Below are 18,279 nucleotides of genomic sequence, written 5' to 3' on the forward strand. Positions count from 1 at the left end.
TAAAGGTATGTACCACCACTACAACCTGCCTTTTTTTTTTTTTTGCTTTTCTTTATTTTTGATGGTTTGCACAGTGCAAAACTCATCAACATTGCAAAGTAGTACCCAGTGTGACAACAGGAGTAGCTGTGGAGGACACTGGTGGTCATGGGGACCTTTCTAGTGAGGTGGATCCTGAGCAGATGAGGCAAAGAGGAAGCAGGATGGGTATTGAGAGGAGGGTTCATCTGTCCTCAGTGGCTGGAGAGAACAAATCTCATGGGTCTGTAGTGAGGTCCTGGGGGCAGGAGGTGAAACTGTGACTCTCAGAGTCGAGAGGGCATCAGATGTAGTGCCCTGCCAGCAGGCCGCCTGATCCGTCCAGGTTCTGCTCATGTAGCCAGCGACAGGAACACACTATCTGTTTATTCTTCATGCTTGTTCTGTTCCCTACTGCTGACCACACCTGTCCATGCTCTGCCACCCCCTCCCCCACCCACCTGGGCTTCAGTGTGTGGCTGGCTTCTTCCTCATCCACTTAGTTTCTCATGTGCTGGGGGCTGTCTTCGTGGATCTCAACCCCAACTCTCCTTTTTCTCCCCTCCCTGTGAACAGGCCCTTGCAAGCCAAGAGGTGTGTTTTCTGGAGCCTTCCACCAGCCCTGAAAGGTCAGCACAGCCTAAGGAAATCTCTGGTCCAGACATCCTCTACATCTTGCCTTCAAGGGTGTTCCTTGGACCTTGATATCTGGAGGGCAAAGCAAATCCACTTCTCTGGCTCCACGTGGCCTTGGGGACCTGTGGTGGCTTCTGTAGATTTCCCTTGCTTGTCTTGGTCCTCACGTGCTCCTGATCCTGACCTGATGATCAGCCCAGGCTTCAAGGACCCACTTGACTCCTGATGACAACCTAGAGTGTCCTCGCTGTCACCAGCTCCATCTTAGCCCATCTGGGGTGTGTTCCCTATCCCATCTCAAAGGACCTCAGGCCTCCATTCTCTTCTGGCGTTTGAGATGTCCCCAGCTCGACATCTCTGAGAGAGGAAAGGGACAGGAACTGTAGAAGTACTGGCTGTGCTCCCCAAATGTCTTCTCATGGCTCCCCTCCTGCCTTTTCCTAGGAACAGCCTCCTGGCTTTGCCTTCACCTTCAGCTTGGTTTCATTTCCAGCATCCCATTTCCCTCTGGGCCCCTTGCCTCTGTGAGAGACCTGAGACCCCATGATTCACCCTAAACCAGTGGCAGCAAGCTTCCCAAGCATCTCTGTCATTCTGGAATCTCTCTCTGTCCTGGAGTCCTCCCTGGTTGGTTTGTGACACTGTGAGCCAGGGACTCTGAAGGCTGTCTCCACCAGGTTCCTGCTGGCTTCCTCCCTCCAACTCCTTCTCCATGCTCTCTGGGGACTGTCGCCATCTACCCTGGACTCCCATAGAAACCAATGCACACTTCCCCCAAGGACAGCTACCTGCCTGCTGACTCCTGCAGCTCAGAGGCCAGAACCAGGGCTGATGGGGCCGGGACTGTCTTCTGATCTCTCGCATGGCTGTGTGCTCCCAAAGGGAACTAGAGACCTTCCATGATCCCTTACTCAGAGCCCAGGGCTTTTGCACTTGCTGTTTCTTGGCCACGAATCAGTTTCTCAATGTTCGGACTTTAGCTCTAAGGTAACCTCCCAAGTCAGGCATTCCCTGGCCTGCTGAGATGCTTCCTGATCTCAGGGCCCCTTCTCAATGCAATCTTGTGTCTTTGATGGACTTGCTGTCCTGGAAATCACCTTACTATTTGCTTGTGTGTTTCTTCCTTGACTGCCACCCCTCACCAGATTCTAAATTCCAGCATGGCGCAGACCTTGTCCGTCCCATTAGCCACTGGCGTACAGTAGGCATTTAATAGATAGAGGGGATGAGGCCAGCCTGGTCTACAAAGCAAAAAAAAGATAGGGATGTGTTGGCTAATTTCATGTCAACTTGACACAGGCTAGAGTCATCTGAGAGGAGGGACTGCTAATTGAGAAAATGCCTTCATGAGATCCACCTGTAGGGCATTTTCTTCATTATCGATAAATGAGGGGAGGGCCCAGACTTTGTTGTGGGTGGGGCCATCCCTGGGCTGGCGGTCCTGGGTTCTAAAAGAAAGCAGGCTGAGCAAACTACGAGGAGCAGGCCAGTCAGCAGCCCCCCTCCGTGGCCTCGGCATTGACTCCTGCCTCAAGGTTCCTGCCCTGCTTGAGTTCCCAACTGCTTCTGCTGATGAATTATTATATGGAACTGTGAGTGAAATAATCCCTTTCCTCCCCAAGTGGCTTTTGGTCATGGTGTTACACCACAGCAGTAGTAACCCGGACTAAGACAAGCCGTGAATACATTCTAGATAAATAAATACTTCAGCCTTTCCATTACCTGAAAGACTTGTGGACTTCCTTTTGTATCACCAGGGTATCCCACCCACCCATAGGGGAATGGACCAGGCGAGCTCCTATTCACCCTCTAGACCCCAGCTCCATATACCCTCCTCTGGCCTCTCTGCTCCCCTCCTGGCTTTTGCGTACCGTTTTATATCTCTGTTATGGGGTTAGCTGTTTGAGGGGGGCTGGAGACCCCAACAGCATGGTCAGGCAATGAGGCCCCTTGGTTATCTCTTCAGGGAAGGGTTTCATGGAGGTGTTCCACCCCACACGGCCTCCCCAGCCTGTCTCTTGCCCCATGGTAGCCAGAAAAACTCAAATATAAATAAATAAATAAATAAATAAATAAATAAATAAATGGCCAGTGTCGTTATGCAACTCCATCTGGGCAATCCCATTCTACTCAGAACAGTGTCCTGATTCCTCACTACAGTTCAGGATCCAAGCATCTATATCCTGCTGTCCTTGGCCTCAGTGCGTTCCTGCCTCTGGGCTTTTGCATTTTTTTTTCCTTCCTGCCCTGTGAGTTCTTCCCCAGGAATGGCCAGGCTGGCTCCCTCCAATGCCACCCCTAGCCCTGTCACAGGGCCTGGTGCATAGTGGGTGTCCAGAAAGACTGTCGCTTTGCAGAAAACCATGCCACTAGAACCTACGTTGCAGGGGTAAGACACTATGGGGTGTTTGCAGTAGTAGTGCCAGGGCCAGGCTGTGGCTCCGCGTGGCAGACACAATGTGAGCTTGCTTGGGAAAGGGGTGGTGTGCACACAGGGGTCTGATCCTGCCATAGACCCCAGAGCCAGGGCCCACAGCAGCCTCCCCGTGGTGGGTGGGACCGGCCGGCCGCAGGGGCACTGTGAGCCGCAGCTTACCTGACAGCAGCATAGGGTCCTTATCCACAGACTTGCGCACCTGGTCAGACTCCCCCGTGAGCGAGCTTTCGTCGATCTTGAGGTCATTGCCCTGGATGAAGAGGCCATCGGCAGGAAGGAGGTCACCTGATTGGAGGAGAACAGGGGGTCAGCAGAGCCAGGTGGCCAGAGAAGCTGGGGCAGCCATAGGGGAGGTGCCTATTAGGCCCCAGTCTGCAGAACCAAGATGGTACCTGCAGGTACCAATGGGCAGCTAGAGTGACATCCTTGGGGCCTGACGCAGAGCCACTCTGGCCCATGCAGGCATGCCCTTCATAATGTACATACATCCTTTGAGCTGATGTGTCCCTGGGTCCAGGGTGCTCTGTGGTTCATTTTCCTGTAGTTTTTTCACGGCTTAGAGAAGGTCTTTCATGACAGATCAGGCTATTTTGGGTAGACTTAAGACACTCCTATCAAGTGAACCACTAGGACTGAGTGAGGAGGGCCACTCCAAACTCCCCAGCCAGTGTCTGTTGACCCAGGACATACGTTATCTAAACCCCCTCTGGAGCCAGCCTACCTGCTTTTTCATTAGCCATATGACTGGCTTGGGATACTCACCTACCTACTCGGACTCTTGCTAACTTCCACCACCCTGGAAAGATCTATCTGAAGTCAATTCAGGGATGAGAAATGGATTTTGTCTCATAAACCCACTCTGAGTATTAGTGATGCTATGCTGGGAAGCCTTCTGAGACTGTATTCAGACCATGTGCAGGGATTGATTAGTCATGTCTGCTACAGATGGAAGCTGGAGTGCAGTGGTATGCGTGCTACAAATCTGACATTTCTGATTTAATTAGATATGGGAAACCTGTCTCCTCTGGGACCCTCAGGGCCTCAGAATACATCCTGCCACAACCATTCCCTAGGTTAGGCTCTTTTTATCTGCCTGTCCTGTCCCACCTCTACCCAGACTCCAGCTCTAGAATCATGGCCAGGAAGACTTACCATACTTGATTTGGGCAATATCCCCGACCACGATCTCGGCCACAGGGATCTGGACCACTTGGCCAGCCCGGACTACGGTAAACTTCTGCTCCTGCTCGATGCGGCTCTGCAGACCCCGGAACTGTTTCTCCTTACTCCAATCATTGAAGGCTGTGACCAGGACCACGCAGATGACCGACAGCAGGATGGCAGCCCCCTCAATCCAGCCTGCTTCTGCCTCACCTTCATCCTCTGCCCCACCCTGGGCTGTGGCACATCCTGTAGAGAGACAAGGAAACAGTGGATCCCCAGGCCACCAGACAGGAACTTTCCTATAGCGTAGCTATACCAAGTAATCACTGATCATCAGATGACCGCCTCAGTGTGCGTCTGTGTGCTGTGCTCTGGGCAAAGGGTGCCTCCAGTCACTTTATAGGGCCTCTGCTGTATGCCTTTCACTGATGGGGATGCTAAGGTTTCTCAGGGAGGTCTGCTAACTTCCCAAACTAGGAAGGGCGGGCGGAAAGTGAGAACACCATTCCAGGCAGCATGACTTCAAAGCCACCAACTGAACCATACTGGCCCTACAATTGTTCTAGCTGTGAGACCTCAAATAAATGACTCTCTGAGTATAGGTTTTCTCATGAGACAGGATTTCATGTAGCCCAGGCTGGCCTCAAACAGACTATGTAGCTGAGATGATCTTGGAATCATGATCCTCCTGCATCTAATCCTGAGTGCTAGGATTATACCATGCCTGCCTTTATGTGATACCATGGAAGTGTGTGTGTGTGTGTATGTGTGTGTGCTGGCAGCATTTCTGACAACACCTCCTGGAGCTTGGGGACAGGAAAAAGGCAACTCCTGGCCACACTTAGCATGTATCCAGTTCTCTCCAACTCAGGCCACAGCAAGGACAATGGGACTCAAGACACAGGCTGCTACCTGACCCAGAGGGACCCTGTACCTCACACTTGGCACTACTGAGTCCCCAGTGTGGGCCTACAACTCTCAAGGTTGGCCAGGTCCATGGAGTGATGAGAAATGGAAAAATACCAATATGCCCAACATGGAGGCTCAGACCAAAGGTCCACAATGCCAGGCTGTGAAGAGCCTATGACTCTCCAAACTCTCCCTGCTCCCCACAGGGGTCCTGAAAGCAAGAGGCATCTGACATTTCTGAATGCAGAACCCGAGGCTCTGAGTGGCCAGGGGTCACATCCTGGGTGAGACCTGGGTGCTCGACTAATGGTTTACATCCTAGGAGCTGTGTCTGTCCATCTACCTTGGTCAACTCAGAGGGCACCTTCCACAGGGGCTAGGCTGGCAGGGCGCTGGGCAAGCCTCAAGCATCCACCCTCATCCTCCAGATGGCCAAAGAAAGGAAAGAGACTCAGAGATGGGCAGTGACTCAGCTGGAGTCACACAGCAGATCTAGAGTTTGAATCCAGGTCTGGAATCTGAGCCCAGACTTGTTGTGCCCTGAGCTTCTGAGCCTCTGAGCCCATGGAAGGTGGCAAAGACTCAACCTGACCATCTGGGCATCCAGTCTGATTCCAAGGAATAGAGAAGAGCAGTTTCAAGAGACCCCAACAGAAACTTCTGGAAACCCAGGGGTCAGAAGCAAAAGACAAGAAGGTCAGGGAATGTGTGGGAAGGTAAGGGATCACTGTGGCCGGGAACATGTACCGCTGGAAGGTTTCAGGCCTCTGGCTGAATCAGTACTCCCTGAAGGCCAGTGAACTCCTGAAGGGCTTTTGAGGCTGTTTGTCCCCTTGGAAGTTTTGAATTTTCTTATTAACCTAAGAGTGTTCTGCCAGACCACTGTTTGATGGTAACGGCTGTTACATTGGTACCACTGAGAACTGCCTCGTGCCCCCTGAGTTCAGGTCTCCGCTGCAGACCGCTACGTAGTTATTTCACCACGGTGCCTCAATGATCTCATCAGCAGAATGGGGTGACCATGGGTGGACCCCTCCTCAGGTGGCCACAGGGTGAACGGGGTCCTCCTTGTGAAGTACCCACCATGGGGTCCCATGGGCTCAAGCTTTGAGCACATGGCACAGAGCAGGGACCAGTTGGAATCCAGTCACCTGAGATGAGGAAACTAAGGGACTGTGAACGACACCCACAGAGATAGAACCCCCTACCCCAAGGACGGGCAGAACAGGGAACCTTAGAGATGGAATCCTCATGCTGTCATCCCGTAGTGTCCTAGAATTCAGTCTCCTGGCCTCTGACTGACCACAGATGGGAAATGATAAGCAGGGAGACACTGCAGCTGCACTGAGCATGCCCAGGCCTCTCTCGTCATTACCCCCTAAGTAACATGGTGTCCCAGCTGTTCACACAGCTGTCACGCTGGATGTCATCAGACATCCAGAGAGGACTTCTAGTACACAGAAGGCAGTAAATAATACCCAAGGTGTCCACAGGAGGTTCCAGCAGGACCCGGGGGATGGGTGTATACACTCTGAGACACCAGGATGGGAAAGGGAGGACTTGAATCCAGAGCCTGATACTTCATTTTGTAGGATTTTGGTTGTCTCCAATTCTTGCCACATGCTCTGTAAAGGAGACGCTTTTCTCCCCTTGCATGCTTCCACAGAGCCTTGTGTATGTGTGTGTGTGTGTGTGTGTGTGTGTGTGTGTGTGTGTGTGTGTGTGTGTAGTGGGGGAGGGCATTATTGGAGTACTGGGACACTTAGAGACAAGTCAGTATATCACACTGAGATTCTAGACTTGGAAAGACCCGGATTCAAAGTCCAGGCCCTGCTATGCAGCCCCAGGTAAGTGACTCAGCCTCTTGGAGCTCCCAACAAGCACCTTGCACATGCCCAGGTACTCTTCCCCCTCTTCCTGAGTGCCCCACAGATCCTTCTCAGGGCCCTGCTGCTCTGTGTCCCAGGATCTGTGTCCCTTCTGCAGATCAGAAGGCAAGGCTGCAGGAGCCCATCCCTTGCCAGAGTTTGGTATAACTGGATTTGAGCCCATGCCCCCTAGGGTCTTCTACTTGCATGACATCTGACTATGACATGGGGCCCAGATGTGAGTCTCTGATACAGGCTTGTTGTCTGCAGCAAAGGCAGCCTAAGGTCTGATTTGGGGCTACAGCCCATGTGTCTGAGACCAATCCTATGCAACTGTCTTCTCCTCCCAGCCTAGTACTTTCGCTTGTTCAGTAGAATGCAGACCACACACCAGCCGGATAAGAACTCTGCCAGCTGAGACACTGGCTCTTGGGTGCTCAGGATAAGGGCAGGTGAGTAACACAGCAGGCAGACTCCCATGTGGGGCTGCATACAAGATGCTTAGCAAGGTGGTAGAAAGGGTTCCACCTCTCCTCGGGGACTAGGATGCTGTGGAATATTATTTTAAGATGTGTTACATTTGTTTATACTCTGGAACATTTGTTTAATGATGCAAAGACGTGTTGCATTCTTTTATGTTGCACTTGTTTAACTCTGTGAAGCTGTGTTACTGTGCCTGTCTAAAACACCTGATTGATCTAATGAAGAGCTGAGTGGCCAGTAGACAAGTAGGAGAAAGGATAGGCAGGGCTGGCAGGCAGAGAGAATAAACAGGAGGAGAAATCTGGGAGGAAAAGAAGAAACAGCAAGAGAACAAGGAGAGGAGGATGCTAGGGGCCAGCCACGGAGTAAGAAGTAAAGAAAGGTATACAGAAATAGAGAAAGATAAAAAATTCCCAGAGGCAAAACATAGATGGGAAAATTTAAGAAAAGCTGGTTTAGAAACAAGCCAAGCTAAGGCCGGCATTCATAAGTAAGAATAAGACTCTGTGTGATTTATTTGGGAGCTGGGTGGTGGGCCCCCCCAAAGAGCAAAAGAGTCAGAGTAAACAACAACAACAACCAGACAAACAACTACGCTAGGTTGTGAGGAACCTGTCCTCCCTCCCTCCACTGCTTTGCTAGTGGGACACAGTGTAGACACCGCCTTCCACTCAAGTGTGGCCGGACCAGCAGCAATGAGGTGCAGCAGGGGCAGAAAGAACCAGGCTATCTTGGGCCACACTCCAGCCACCAAGGCATGATCCCTGGGCCCTGGGTTTGTGTACCCCAGAGATGTGCACGGCAGCACTCATCTGTCTGGAGCCATGGGGTCTCTCTTGGCACATCTCAGGAGCTCTGTTGTCCTATCTTGGCCTCTGCCAGCTGCCCTCATCTCACCTTGCTCAGCAAGGCCACGGGAGGCCACTGATGCGGGTGACTCAGCCCCAGCCTGCTTCCTGGAGCTGGATGTTTTTGCCAGAGCCACAGAGTTTCAGCCCCTTGGTAGGTGACCTTGGCACATCCTCCACAGGCTCGGGGGCTCATAAGAATAGCATCTAGCTCCTCCTGGGTCTAGCCTGATGAGTGTACTTTTCAACCCCTCACCAATGAGAACATCTCTTTGCAAACAGACGGAGACCATTATAGAAAACACAACCAATCAAAATGCAGAGTTGTGGAGCCCAGTCCCACTGAATCATCTATAAACATTTCTACATCTAAGGGTCAGGGAACGTTTAGGAAAAAGGGCAGAAAGATTATAGGAGCCAGAGGATCGGGGCTTTGCTGTGAAATTGTGTCTCTAAGTAACATCCATAAAGTTTTATCAACACAGGTGCCCAAACGTGAACTGAACAAGGATGACTCCAATGAACATGCCGAACTGCACAGGGAAAAAGCCCATGAGACCCCCTCAACCTTACACAAAGAACTACAGATAACTGAGTAAAACTGGGAGGGGGAGAGGTGGCTCTCCCCAGGGAAGAGGACACCAACTGGCTGTCCAGTGCCAAATGGTCACCCCTGAAAACACACACACAATTCATATTATATGGACTCAATAGGATATATTTGGGAACATATATGTATATACAAATACATATATGCATGCAATAACAATTGATTAAAAAAGAAACTTGGAGAGCTGAGGATGTGAGAGGGTTTGGAGGGAGAGATAAAGGACTGGAGAAATGTAATTAAACTGTAGTCTCCAAAACAAAGAAAGAATAGTGTCTGTCTGTACAATTACTGTGTGGCTTAACTGAGGAGGCAATGGGCTTCTGCCACAACAGCTCCCAATTTGGGGTAGATCTAGAAACTGTAGGACATATATATGTCAGTCTTACCATCTGAAGTCTTCTACACTGGCTGAAACCTTAAGGAAGGCTGTCCACAGTACATCCCTCTCACTATACTATGGGAACGTCCATCCCAGGATCCACTGTCAGGACATCTCACCTTCTTTCTTGTTGATAACTTGGTCTATGAAAATCATCCACTTTCCCTTTCTGCCCTGGCTGCTAGGAAGCTCAAGTCAAACTTAAATCTGAGTCACAGTAGCAATAACTGCTTTATTGGCTCCCACCGTTTTCTGCCTGTTTTTTATTTGCCTTCCCTTCTGTCCTCTATGGGAAGAAATCACTTTGGAAAAAAAAAAAAAAAGGTCAGGGCCAGTTAGATGGCGCAGTGGGTGGGGTGCTGGCTGCCAAGCCTGATGACCTGAATTCAATCCCCAGAACCCATATGGCAGAAGGAGAGAACTGACTCCTGCTCCCGTGGTCTGGTGACAGAAAGAAATGGCCTTGGAAGGAGCCTGGCAGCATGCTGTAACACGCTCCACAGCCAACTCGAGGCCTCTCTCCTGGGTGGGCACTGTGGTCCCATGCTGGACATTTAATTTCCAGGCCCCCATATAGGCGGTCTTTGGGGACGGGGCCTTGGTGAAGTAACACGGATGAGATGAAGTCATAGGGTGTGCCCATCCCGGGGCAAGGACATAGCTGAGGTAGCATGCATGCCTGGCTTTACCATGCAACGGCCTCCGCCATGCTATAGTGCAGCTCAAGCCCCTCACCCGATGCACCACTTTGCTGATGGGCTTGGGGAGTCTCCAGAACAAGTGACATGTCTCTGTAAATCACAGAGCCTGTGCTATTTTGTGAGAATAAACAAACAAACAAAAACAAAAAAACCAAACTTCAATGTCCTTCTCCATTACCCCAGTTTCCGCATCTTTAAAGGAGGCACAAGCCCAGAGCTGGACATACTGGAGGTGCCTATTAAATGTCCGCCTTAGCTATTACCACTGTTGGTCTAGCCTTGCACTCACAGGTGGGCTGACTGGGGCCTTGGGCATGTACTGCTCTCTGTGGCCCGAGTCCCAGCAAGCTCCCCCGCTCTGTGCAGCTGTGGACACTGCACATACATGAACGTTCCCACATGCCCCGTGTTTCAGGAGTGCCCAGGGGACCCTACCTTCATTGCTTTCTCCGGGTGGGTGGTAGAAGGACAGTCCCAGGGAGATGATGGCCGCGATCTCCAGGATGATGAGCGTCACATCCTGCAGTGCTTCCCATACCAGCTGCAGGAAGGTTTTTGGCTTCTTTGGAGGTATGAAGTTTTGCCCAAAAATCTGTTTCCTCTTTTCCAGATCTGGAGCGGTGCCTGGCAAACCTGTGGACAGAGGGCAGGTGAGTTGGGCAGGGGTCAGGAGAAGCACACCTGTCTTTGGGAGGTAAGGAGGGAGCAGGCAAACATGGCTGGAACCTTCCAGACATTTGGCCTAGGAGCCCAGTGTTCTAAGCGATTCATGTCGGGGGTGGGGGCCCTGCTAAGTGAATGGAGGAACCTAGAAACACGGATGCTTCCAGACCCATGGTGGTATCCATCCCCATGAACATACATGCCAGAGAACGTCTCACACACCTGACTCTGGACATCATAGCTCAGCCCAGCCCAAGCCACTACAGCTCAGCAGAGTCAAACCACACAAAGCCTCCTTCATACTTAGGTGTTGAACATCTTCTATGATTTGTTGAGTATGGACGGAAGGTGACCACCACAATGGCTGGATGGGTATGCTGTCATCCAATCATAAGGCTGAACGATTCTTAGCCAGACCGTTGTAAGCTGAGGAATCTGAATATCCAGGCCTAACTCCCAGGACCTGGGTCAGTGACCTGCCTTGGAAAACACTCTCTGGAGATTTGACTGAGGCCAGAGCATCTTAGATGCCAGGTGTCCCTCTGTGTCCTTATGGGTGACACTGACCCCGGCAGTAAGACAGCTGTGCAATGTTGCTGGAGAATTTCTCTCCAGCTCCCGCTGCCAAGTCCCGCCAGTCCCAGAGCCCACTTATAAAATAAACACACAGACTCTTACATTATTTAAACTGCTTGGCCATTAGCTCAGGCCTATCATTGTCTAGCTCTTACTCTTATATTTAGTCCATTTCTATTAATCTTTACTTTGCCACGTGGCTCGTGGCTTACTGGCATCTTCACATGCTGCTTGTCATGGCGACTGGCAGTGTCTCCCTCCGCCTTCCTGTTCTCTCCTTTCTCCTCTCTGTTAGTCCTGCCTACACTTCCTGCCTGGCCACTGGCCAATCAGTGTTTTATTTATTGACCATTCAGAGCAACACATTTGACATACAGACCATCCCACAGCAGTGCAAGATGGACAGAGACTGGAAGGACATGGCTACAACCAAGGACGCCACAGAGTCACCAGCTTCTGAAAGAAGTTGACAATGGCCTCTCCTGATGGGTCTAGGGCAGAGTCTGGCTAACATTCTGGCTTTGGACTTGGGGCTTCAGAGATGTGAGAGAAGCCACTCCTGGTTCAAGGCCACCCAGTGTGGGATAGCCTGCTCCAGTGAGCCTGGGGGCAACCATGCAGCCTGCTTCTTTCCTGGTCTGAGTTCCCACTTCTTAAACACGGCAGAGCTTGGGGTGTCTTCATTTTCCATAATGTGCCTTCTCTGGGCTTTGAATCCAGCCTGACCCTCAGTTTCCCCTTCTGCTGTGGTGATGGCGGCAGGGAGGGCACCCAACTCACAGGCTTGTGTGTTGCTTGAGTCAGCAAGCGTTTCTTGTGCGCATGTGCCATGTGCAGCCCTGCAGCAGATCCTGGGGCAGAGCTGGGACTGGGACGGCGCAGCACCAGCCGGCAGCCAACCTCCCGTGGACGCACATATGCATTACTGTGAGATCCGTCTTGAGGGCAGCAGGCGATCGGGTGGTTCTGGCTGTGGCTCCCAGACCAGGGCAGTAAGGACAGCCTTGACATGCACCTGTTGGAGCAGTGGGGTCCACTGACAGCCCATCTGCTCTCTGTGTCTAGATAATTCTGTAGCATCATGCACCTGACCTCTGACCTTGCAACACTGGAAGTTTCTCATTATTTCCAGATTGAAGTCACATGTTCCATCCTGCTGCATTGCTTCCCATCTGACTTCTAGGCTAGAGCTGAGGTCTCCTCTTTCACTCCCTGCCTCCATCCCAGACCACCTGGGGCCATCCTTGGCTGGCCTCTGACTCCCTCTGCCCCCACATGCCCATGCTGAGCCCTCCACATGGCCTTCTTCTGTGTGTCTGTATTTATCTGCACAAAGACATAGATGACGGAGGACTAGTGAGCCCCTCAGTGAGCGTGCAGAGATTGGTGTGATGAGCACTAGTAGGGGGATAAGGTGTGTGGCAGATACTTGGGCCACAGCAGTGTCCTGTTCTGGCCTGTGCTTCTTGTTAACTTATTATTATTCTTGTGTGTGGATGTGTGTGATATATGTGGGCACATGTGTGTCACAGCATGTGTTCAGAGACCAGAGGAAAACTGTGGAGTGAGTGCTTTTCTTCCTTCTTCATGGGAGTTCTGAGACTCCGGTCGTCAGGCTTGCCTAGCACGCACCTCGGCCGCTGGAGTCATCTTGCCAGGATCTGGCTTGTGCTCTTTCTGTGCCAAGGACAGCCTCCTTGCTCCTACACAACACACCCACTGTCTCAGAGGGGCAAGATGCAGCCTTGTTATTGCTGGCTCAGTCCTGGCCGCTATGGGTTATGGGTTTGTGGGATGCATCCTCTCTCACTCAGCTTTGTGCTCTGGGGCAAAGGCTGGTCTCAGGCCTGTTCCTCAGGCTGGCACGGGAGGCCTTAGATGCTTCTCACTCAAGGCTGCAGCTCATATATCTGAATGTAGTGAGACCCATGCATGAACGGCTAGACCCCTCCAGACTCACTTGTTTTAACAGGGCAGCTAGGGTGGGTGGAGTCAGGGAGGGGTGCCCCTTTCAAAAAAACTCAGCCCTTTAGTACTTTCCTGGGAAGGCAGAAGCCCAAGGCATACTGGGATGGGAACTGAGGATTCAGCTATTTTATTTTCTGGGAGACTGAACTAGTTACCAGGCTTGGTAGCAAGAGCCTTTACCCACAGGACCAGCTTGCTTTTGGGTTATGCCTTAGTCCTCTGTGGGAGTGTCCACGCATTCATTCTTTCAGTCCATAGTTTTTGAGCCTCTGAGGAACCTGGAGAGAGTGGTGTGCAGGCAATAGGTTTGTGACTCATGGCTGTAAGCACTCAGGGGCCTGCAATCCAGGCCTGGACTTCAGGGGAAACAGGGAGAAAGGTCATAAGACCACCATCAAGATCCACAGGGAGGGAGCATGGCTTACTTGCTACCCAGGGTCCTGCAGAGCCTCTCCAGGAGGTGAAGGAAGCCCTGGGTAGCCCAGCTCTCATCTATATAGTAAGAAGGAGGAGTCACGGTCAGTTGGGCCATTTACTTTATGGAGGATGGGGACTTTCAGGAGGTCCTGTGAGCCCTGTGTTTAGCATGTGGAAGCACTGTCCTGTGCTGGGCTTCCCACTTGGGATGTCCACACACTGAGAAAACAAACCCAGCCTACTGTGGCCTGGGGGCTTCAGAGGCCATGCAGCGTCCTTGCTGCCTGGCATCTCAGAGGCCCTGGGCTTTACTTTTTTAACCAACATCTCGAGTTTTCTGGACTCCCTGGAGGGAGGTGCACTCCTTACTCATGCACACCAAGTATGGATGAGCTTTAGGCTTTCTTCTAGGAGTGGGTGCTATTGAGAGTGGGGGACCTGTGAGGATGGGGCTCTCGCTGAGATTTGCCGGGCCTCTGGCTATTCAGTCCCTTTTCTGAGTCTGTTTTCCCATCCAGATACCGAGGGCCTTCCCTAAGACAGGGTTCCCCGAGGGTCCTGAGGTTCCCGAGCGGCTGTGCTGGGGGTCTGTTTTCGCATGCGCACCTTCTTGCAGCTTGGCATGCAAGTAAAGAAGCCGGGCACATACAGTGAGGGCTAAGCCAGGGCCCGATTGAATCTTGGATCCCTCTGGGTTTCTAGTGATCTGACATCTACCTACAGGACAAATGGTGGACAATGTGGGAGTCAGTTCCAGGGGACGGGTCAGGCCGAGCTGTGAGGTTCTGTGATGCTGGGGACCCACAGGCCAGACCCTAAGAACCTGGACCCTGTGTCAGTGAAGGGAGGGCCACAACGGAAGGCCAATGGGTGAAGGGGGCAGGAGGGAGGCAATCAGGAGCAGTGGAGACTGAGGAGCATGCTGTCCTTTGAGGGGGATGTGGGATCCAGTGGAGAACTCTTCCAAGCTTTCACAAATCAGAAGGCTGAAATCTAACCTAAGATCTCCCCACTGGAGATGTTTCAGGGCCACATTTATGTCCCTGTAGGCTGAGTTCAGCCCCTAGTTGCCAATGTGAGCTGTCCAAAGCCACGTGAGTAGTAACTGGGGGCTATACACTGCCACATTACCACGGCCACTACTACCACAAACAACCACATACCCACCGCTGCCACTGACTGCCATGTCTCCACAGCCACCACCCTTTCTGCTGTCCTGTGCCTGGAATGTTGGGCAATTTTTTTTCTTGCCATACTAGAGATGGGACCCAGCACCTTGTATGTATTGTGAAAAACAATTTACCATGGAGCCATACGCCAGCCCTGGATACTTCAGTCTGTGTGTACCTGTCTTGGGTGTCAATACCCCACCAGAGTATCAGCACCCCTCAACCTGGGTCAGGGGACTTGGCTGGGACCTGTCTTTCCTTGCCGTATGACCCCGAGTAGATTTTACACTCTCTGGGTGGGGGATGGGTGGGGCCCCAGGGATCACTGTGCTTGAGGATCCCCGAACCACAGCGCTGATAGAACTTTGTACACAGTCAAGCTCCTGGGCCATGCTGTACAGACCTGCACACTAAGGCATAGGGTCCTGCTATGGCAAAGGCCAGTGAGACAAGCCCAGCAGCCACCCGACTCTCTCCAGCCTGCTGTGATCAGGGGCAGGCTGAGGAAGCTTCTGCGCAGAGCCCACAGCGCCTGCACCCGGTGACGGGTCCACAGCAGCCTAGGCCTCCAGCCCCCAGATGTCTGGGGAATTGAAACCATGCAGGTAGCTTCAGGGCCCGTGACTTACATTCAGTAGAACAACAGTGGTTCAAACTAGACCATGTCCAAGAGGCGTCAGATGACAGCCGTGGGACCCGGCATGAGCAGGGGACTGTGGGTGCCTGCACAGGTGCTCAATGGTGTGGTTGGGCCGGGACCCTGTTACCCCTTGGAGGTGATTCAGCGAAAACAACAGCGCTAACAACTGGGCTGGTGGGCAGGGTGGGCATCTTTTTTTTCGAGACAGGGTTTCTCTGTGTAGTTTTGGTGCCTGTCCTGGATCTCACTCTGTAGTCCAGGCTGGCCTCGAACTCACAGAGATCTGCCTGCCTCTGCCTCCCGAGTGCTGGGATTAAAGGTGTGCACCACCACCATCTGGCTCAGGGTGGGCATTGTCAGCCCTGTGGTGTGGCTGTGGGGGAGTCTGTGGGCTCTGTCCCTTGTCATAGGTTAGCCCAATGGGCAGCTCCCAGGAAACTACTACCAGGGACTTGCAGCAACTGGCTGAAACGGTGAGATAGGATAAGATGCCCGAACTTCTCCTGGCCCTGTGCCCTCGGGTGGCCTCTCCTCTTTGGGCCATTCCATACTCTGTCAGCCTCATAGATGACACTTCGTTCAGCCTGCCTCTTGGTGTCTTGTCCCTGCCCCATGGAAAAACAGAGGCCCCAAAGCTGCCTTCATGGACCATACGACCCTCCACAGGAAGTGCTTCCACACAAAAGCATTGCAAGCAGCGCTTCCCCACTGCCCCAGGAGGGGGCGCCCTGCTCATTGGACAGTAGGCCGGTGGGTGCCTCTCTCTGAACCTCCATTCCCTAAAAACAGGGCCTAGGGACAACCCAGCTCTACATGTTGGAGAGAAGAAAGGGTGAAATGTGGTTCGCTTTAGGTACACCATGGGTGTCTAGAACCTGGACAGGACGCCCTTTCCTCCCTTTGAGTTCTGATGCTAACCACACGGAATCGGCAGCACGGCAGCCTGCCTTTTCACAGCATTGACACATAGCTGAAGCCCAGACCACAGAGGCTCCGTGACTGCTCTTCCCATGCCTGCTAGCTGCCTTCGACCCGGACCCAGTGTCCAAGGCAAGATCTCTGCCTCTCTCCTGCTGTTCTGAAGACAGCCTCACGTTCTACACAGAGCCTTGGCTGTGGACAAGCACTGGCTCGAAGGCACCTGAATGGGATTTGGAAAACACAGTCACCAGGCTGGGTGTTGCTAAATATTTGCGCTGTCAGTGTGATGTGGGTTCTTCCATTAGCATAAATAAAAGCCTTATATTTCGAGGGGGGGAAATCCCTACAAGCTCTTTAAAAGCTACATTTATAGAAAAATGAGTTTCTGTCTTTGGAAACTGAGTGGGCTAAATAAACTGTAGCTCATGTAGCCCACAATATACTACACGGCAGTTCGGAACAAATGAGCTCGGCTTCTGTTCACTAGCCTAGGAGGAGAACTGGTGAGTGAGAGCAAGCATCATCGGAACAACATGTGCCCTTCAACTCCGTTTGTGAAAAACAGGATGCTCCATTTCTATGGATGTGCGCGCGTGCACACACACACACACATATATATATATATATATATATATATACACACACACACACACACAAGCATGTGGGGAGAGGTGTGCAAGGATCGGACCCAAACTCACAAAGGTGGCACTCACTCTTGGAAGAGGCAGCGGGACTGGTTGTGGTAGTCGGCTCTGACTGAAATATGTGAATTTTAATCAGGAGATCATGTTTTATCTGAATAATTCAAACTTTATTTTTTTTTAAATCAACACTGAAGAAAATGAAGTTTTTTTTCTATAGAACTTTTAGAGGAAATGGACCTGGAGATAAATATTCCTGAGTTAGTACCTTCGCCTCCATCTGTGAACTGTGTGTCCCTGACTGGATTATTTCAGCTTCTCCATGTCATGGGCAGGATGGTTCCGAGCTCATAGCCTGGTCACAGAGATGAAAACAAGGCCCGAGAAGCCGGACACACAGAAGCTGCTCCACAGACACGCCCGCCATCTCCCCTCCCCTTTGTATTTGTCTACAGTGACCCTTCAGGTCTGTTCCCACCTCTTTTTTATTTTTTAAGGGGTGTGTGTAGGGGGTGGGGTTTCACTATGTAGACTAGGTGGACCCTGAACTCTCAGAGATCTGCCTGCCGGGTGCTGGGATTAGAAGTGTGTGCCACCATTATGCTAGGGTATGCCAGGCCCCCTTCTGTCTCTTAACCCTGTTGCACATACCTAGCAAAACCATCCGAAGGAAAACTCATCTCTGGCTGGACTTTTCCTGCCTGATTTCCACAGTCAGTCAGGTCGCCATCAATGCTGCCCTGGATAGCTTCACTAACTGGTCTCTCTGCTCTCGCCCTCAGTCTGTGTTTTCGGAGCGTAAAGTGCATTGTGTTCGTGTTAAATTCTTATCTACTACACTCTAGTGGCTAAAGTCACATAAAGCTAAAAGTCACAATCCTTCCCAAGCCCCAAGTCCTGGTCCCTGCCGTCCTCTGCTGCCTCTGCCCCATGTCCTCCATTATACTCCAGTGACACCAGCCTCCTTCTTGAGGTGTCAACACAGTTCCCTCTTGCTTCAGAACCTTTGCACATGCTGTTTCCTCTGCCGAGCCTCTTTTGGTGAGGGTGGACTCCATTTCTAATGCTCTTCTAGTCCCCAAGAATCCCTTCCATCCAAATCATTAATAACACAAGTTTCAGCTTGGGAGTGGTGGTGCACGCCTTTAATCCCAGCACTCAGAAGAAGAGGCAGGCGGATCTCTATGAGTTCGAGGCCAGCCTGGTCTACAGAGTGAGTTCCAGGACAGCC

General features: G+C 51.8%; 1 protein-coding gene across 10 annotated transcripts in view; it reads right to left on the reverse strand.

Annotated features, from left to right (window-relative positions):
* The window catches only part of Atp2b2 (ATPase plasma membrane Ca2+ transporting 2), a 321,778-nt gene that overhangs the window by 74,020 nt on the left and 229,479 nt on the right, over nucleotides 1-18,279 (reverse strand). For all 10 annotated transcript variants that reach the window (XM_052721638.1, XM_052721644.1, XM_052721641.1 and 7 more), the window contains 3 exons: nucleotides 10,489-10,686; nucleotides 4,244-4,501; nucleotides 3,251-3,376 (listed from right to left, as the gene is read on the reverse strand). In XM_052721638.1, the coding sequence (XP_052577598.1) occupies nucleotides 3,251-3,376; nucleotides 4,244-4,501; nucleotides 10,489-10,686 (582 nt within the window). The remainder of the gene's footprint in view (nucleotides 1-3,250; nucleotides 3,377-4,243; nucleotides 4,502-10,488; nucleotides 10,687-18,279) is intronic.

Source organism: Peromyscus californicus, unplaced genomic scaffold, assembly GCF_007827085.1.
Source record: "Peromyscus californicus insignis strain IS unplaced genomic scaffold, ASM782708v3 Scaffold_6__1_contigs__length_162567912, whole genome shotgun sequence".
In the NCBI taxonomy this organism is placed as follows: Eukaryota; Metazoa; Chordata; class Mammalia; order Rodentia; family Cricetidae; genus Peromyscus; species Peromyscus californicus.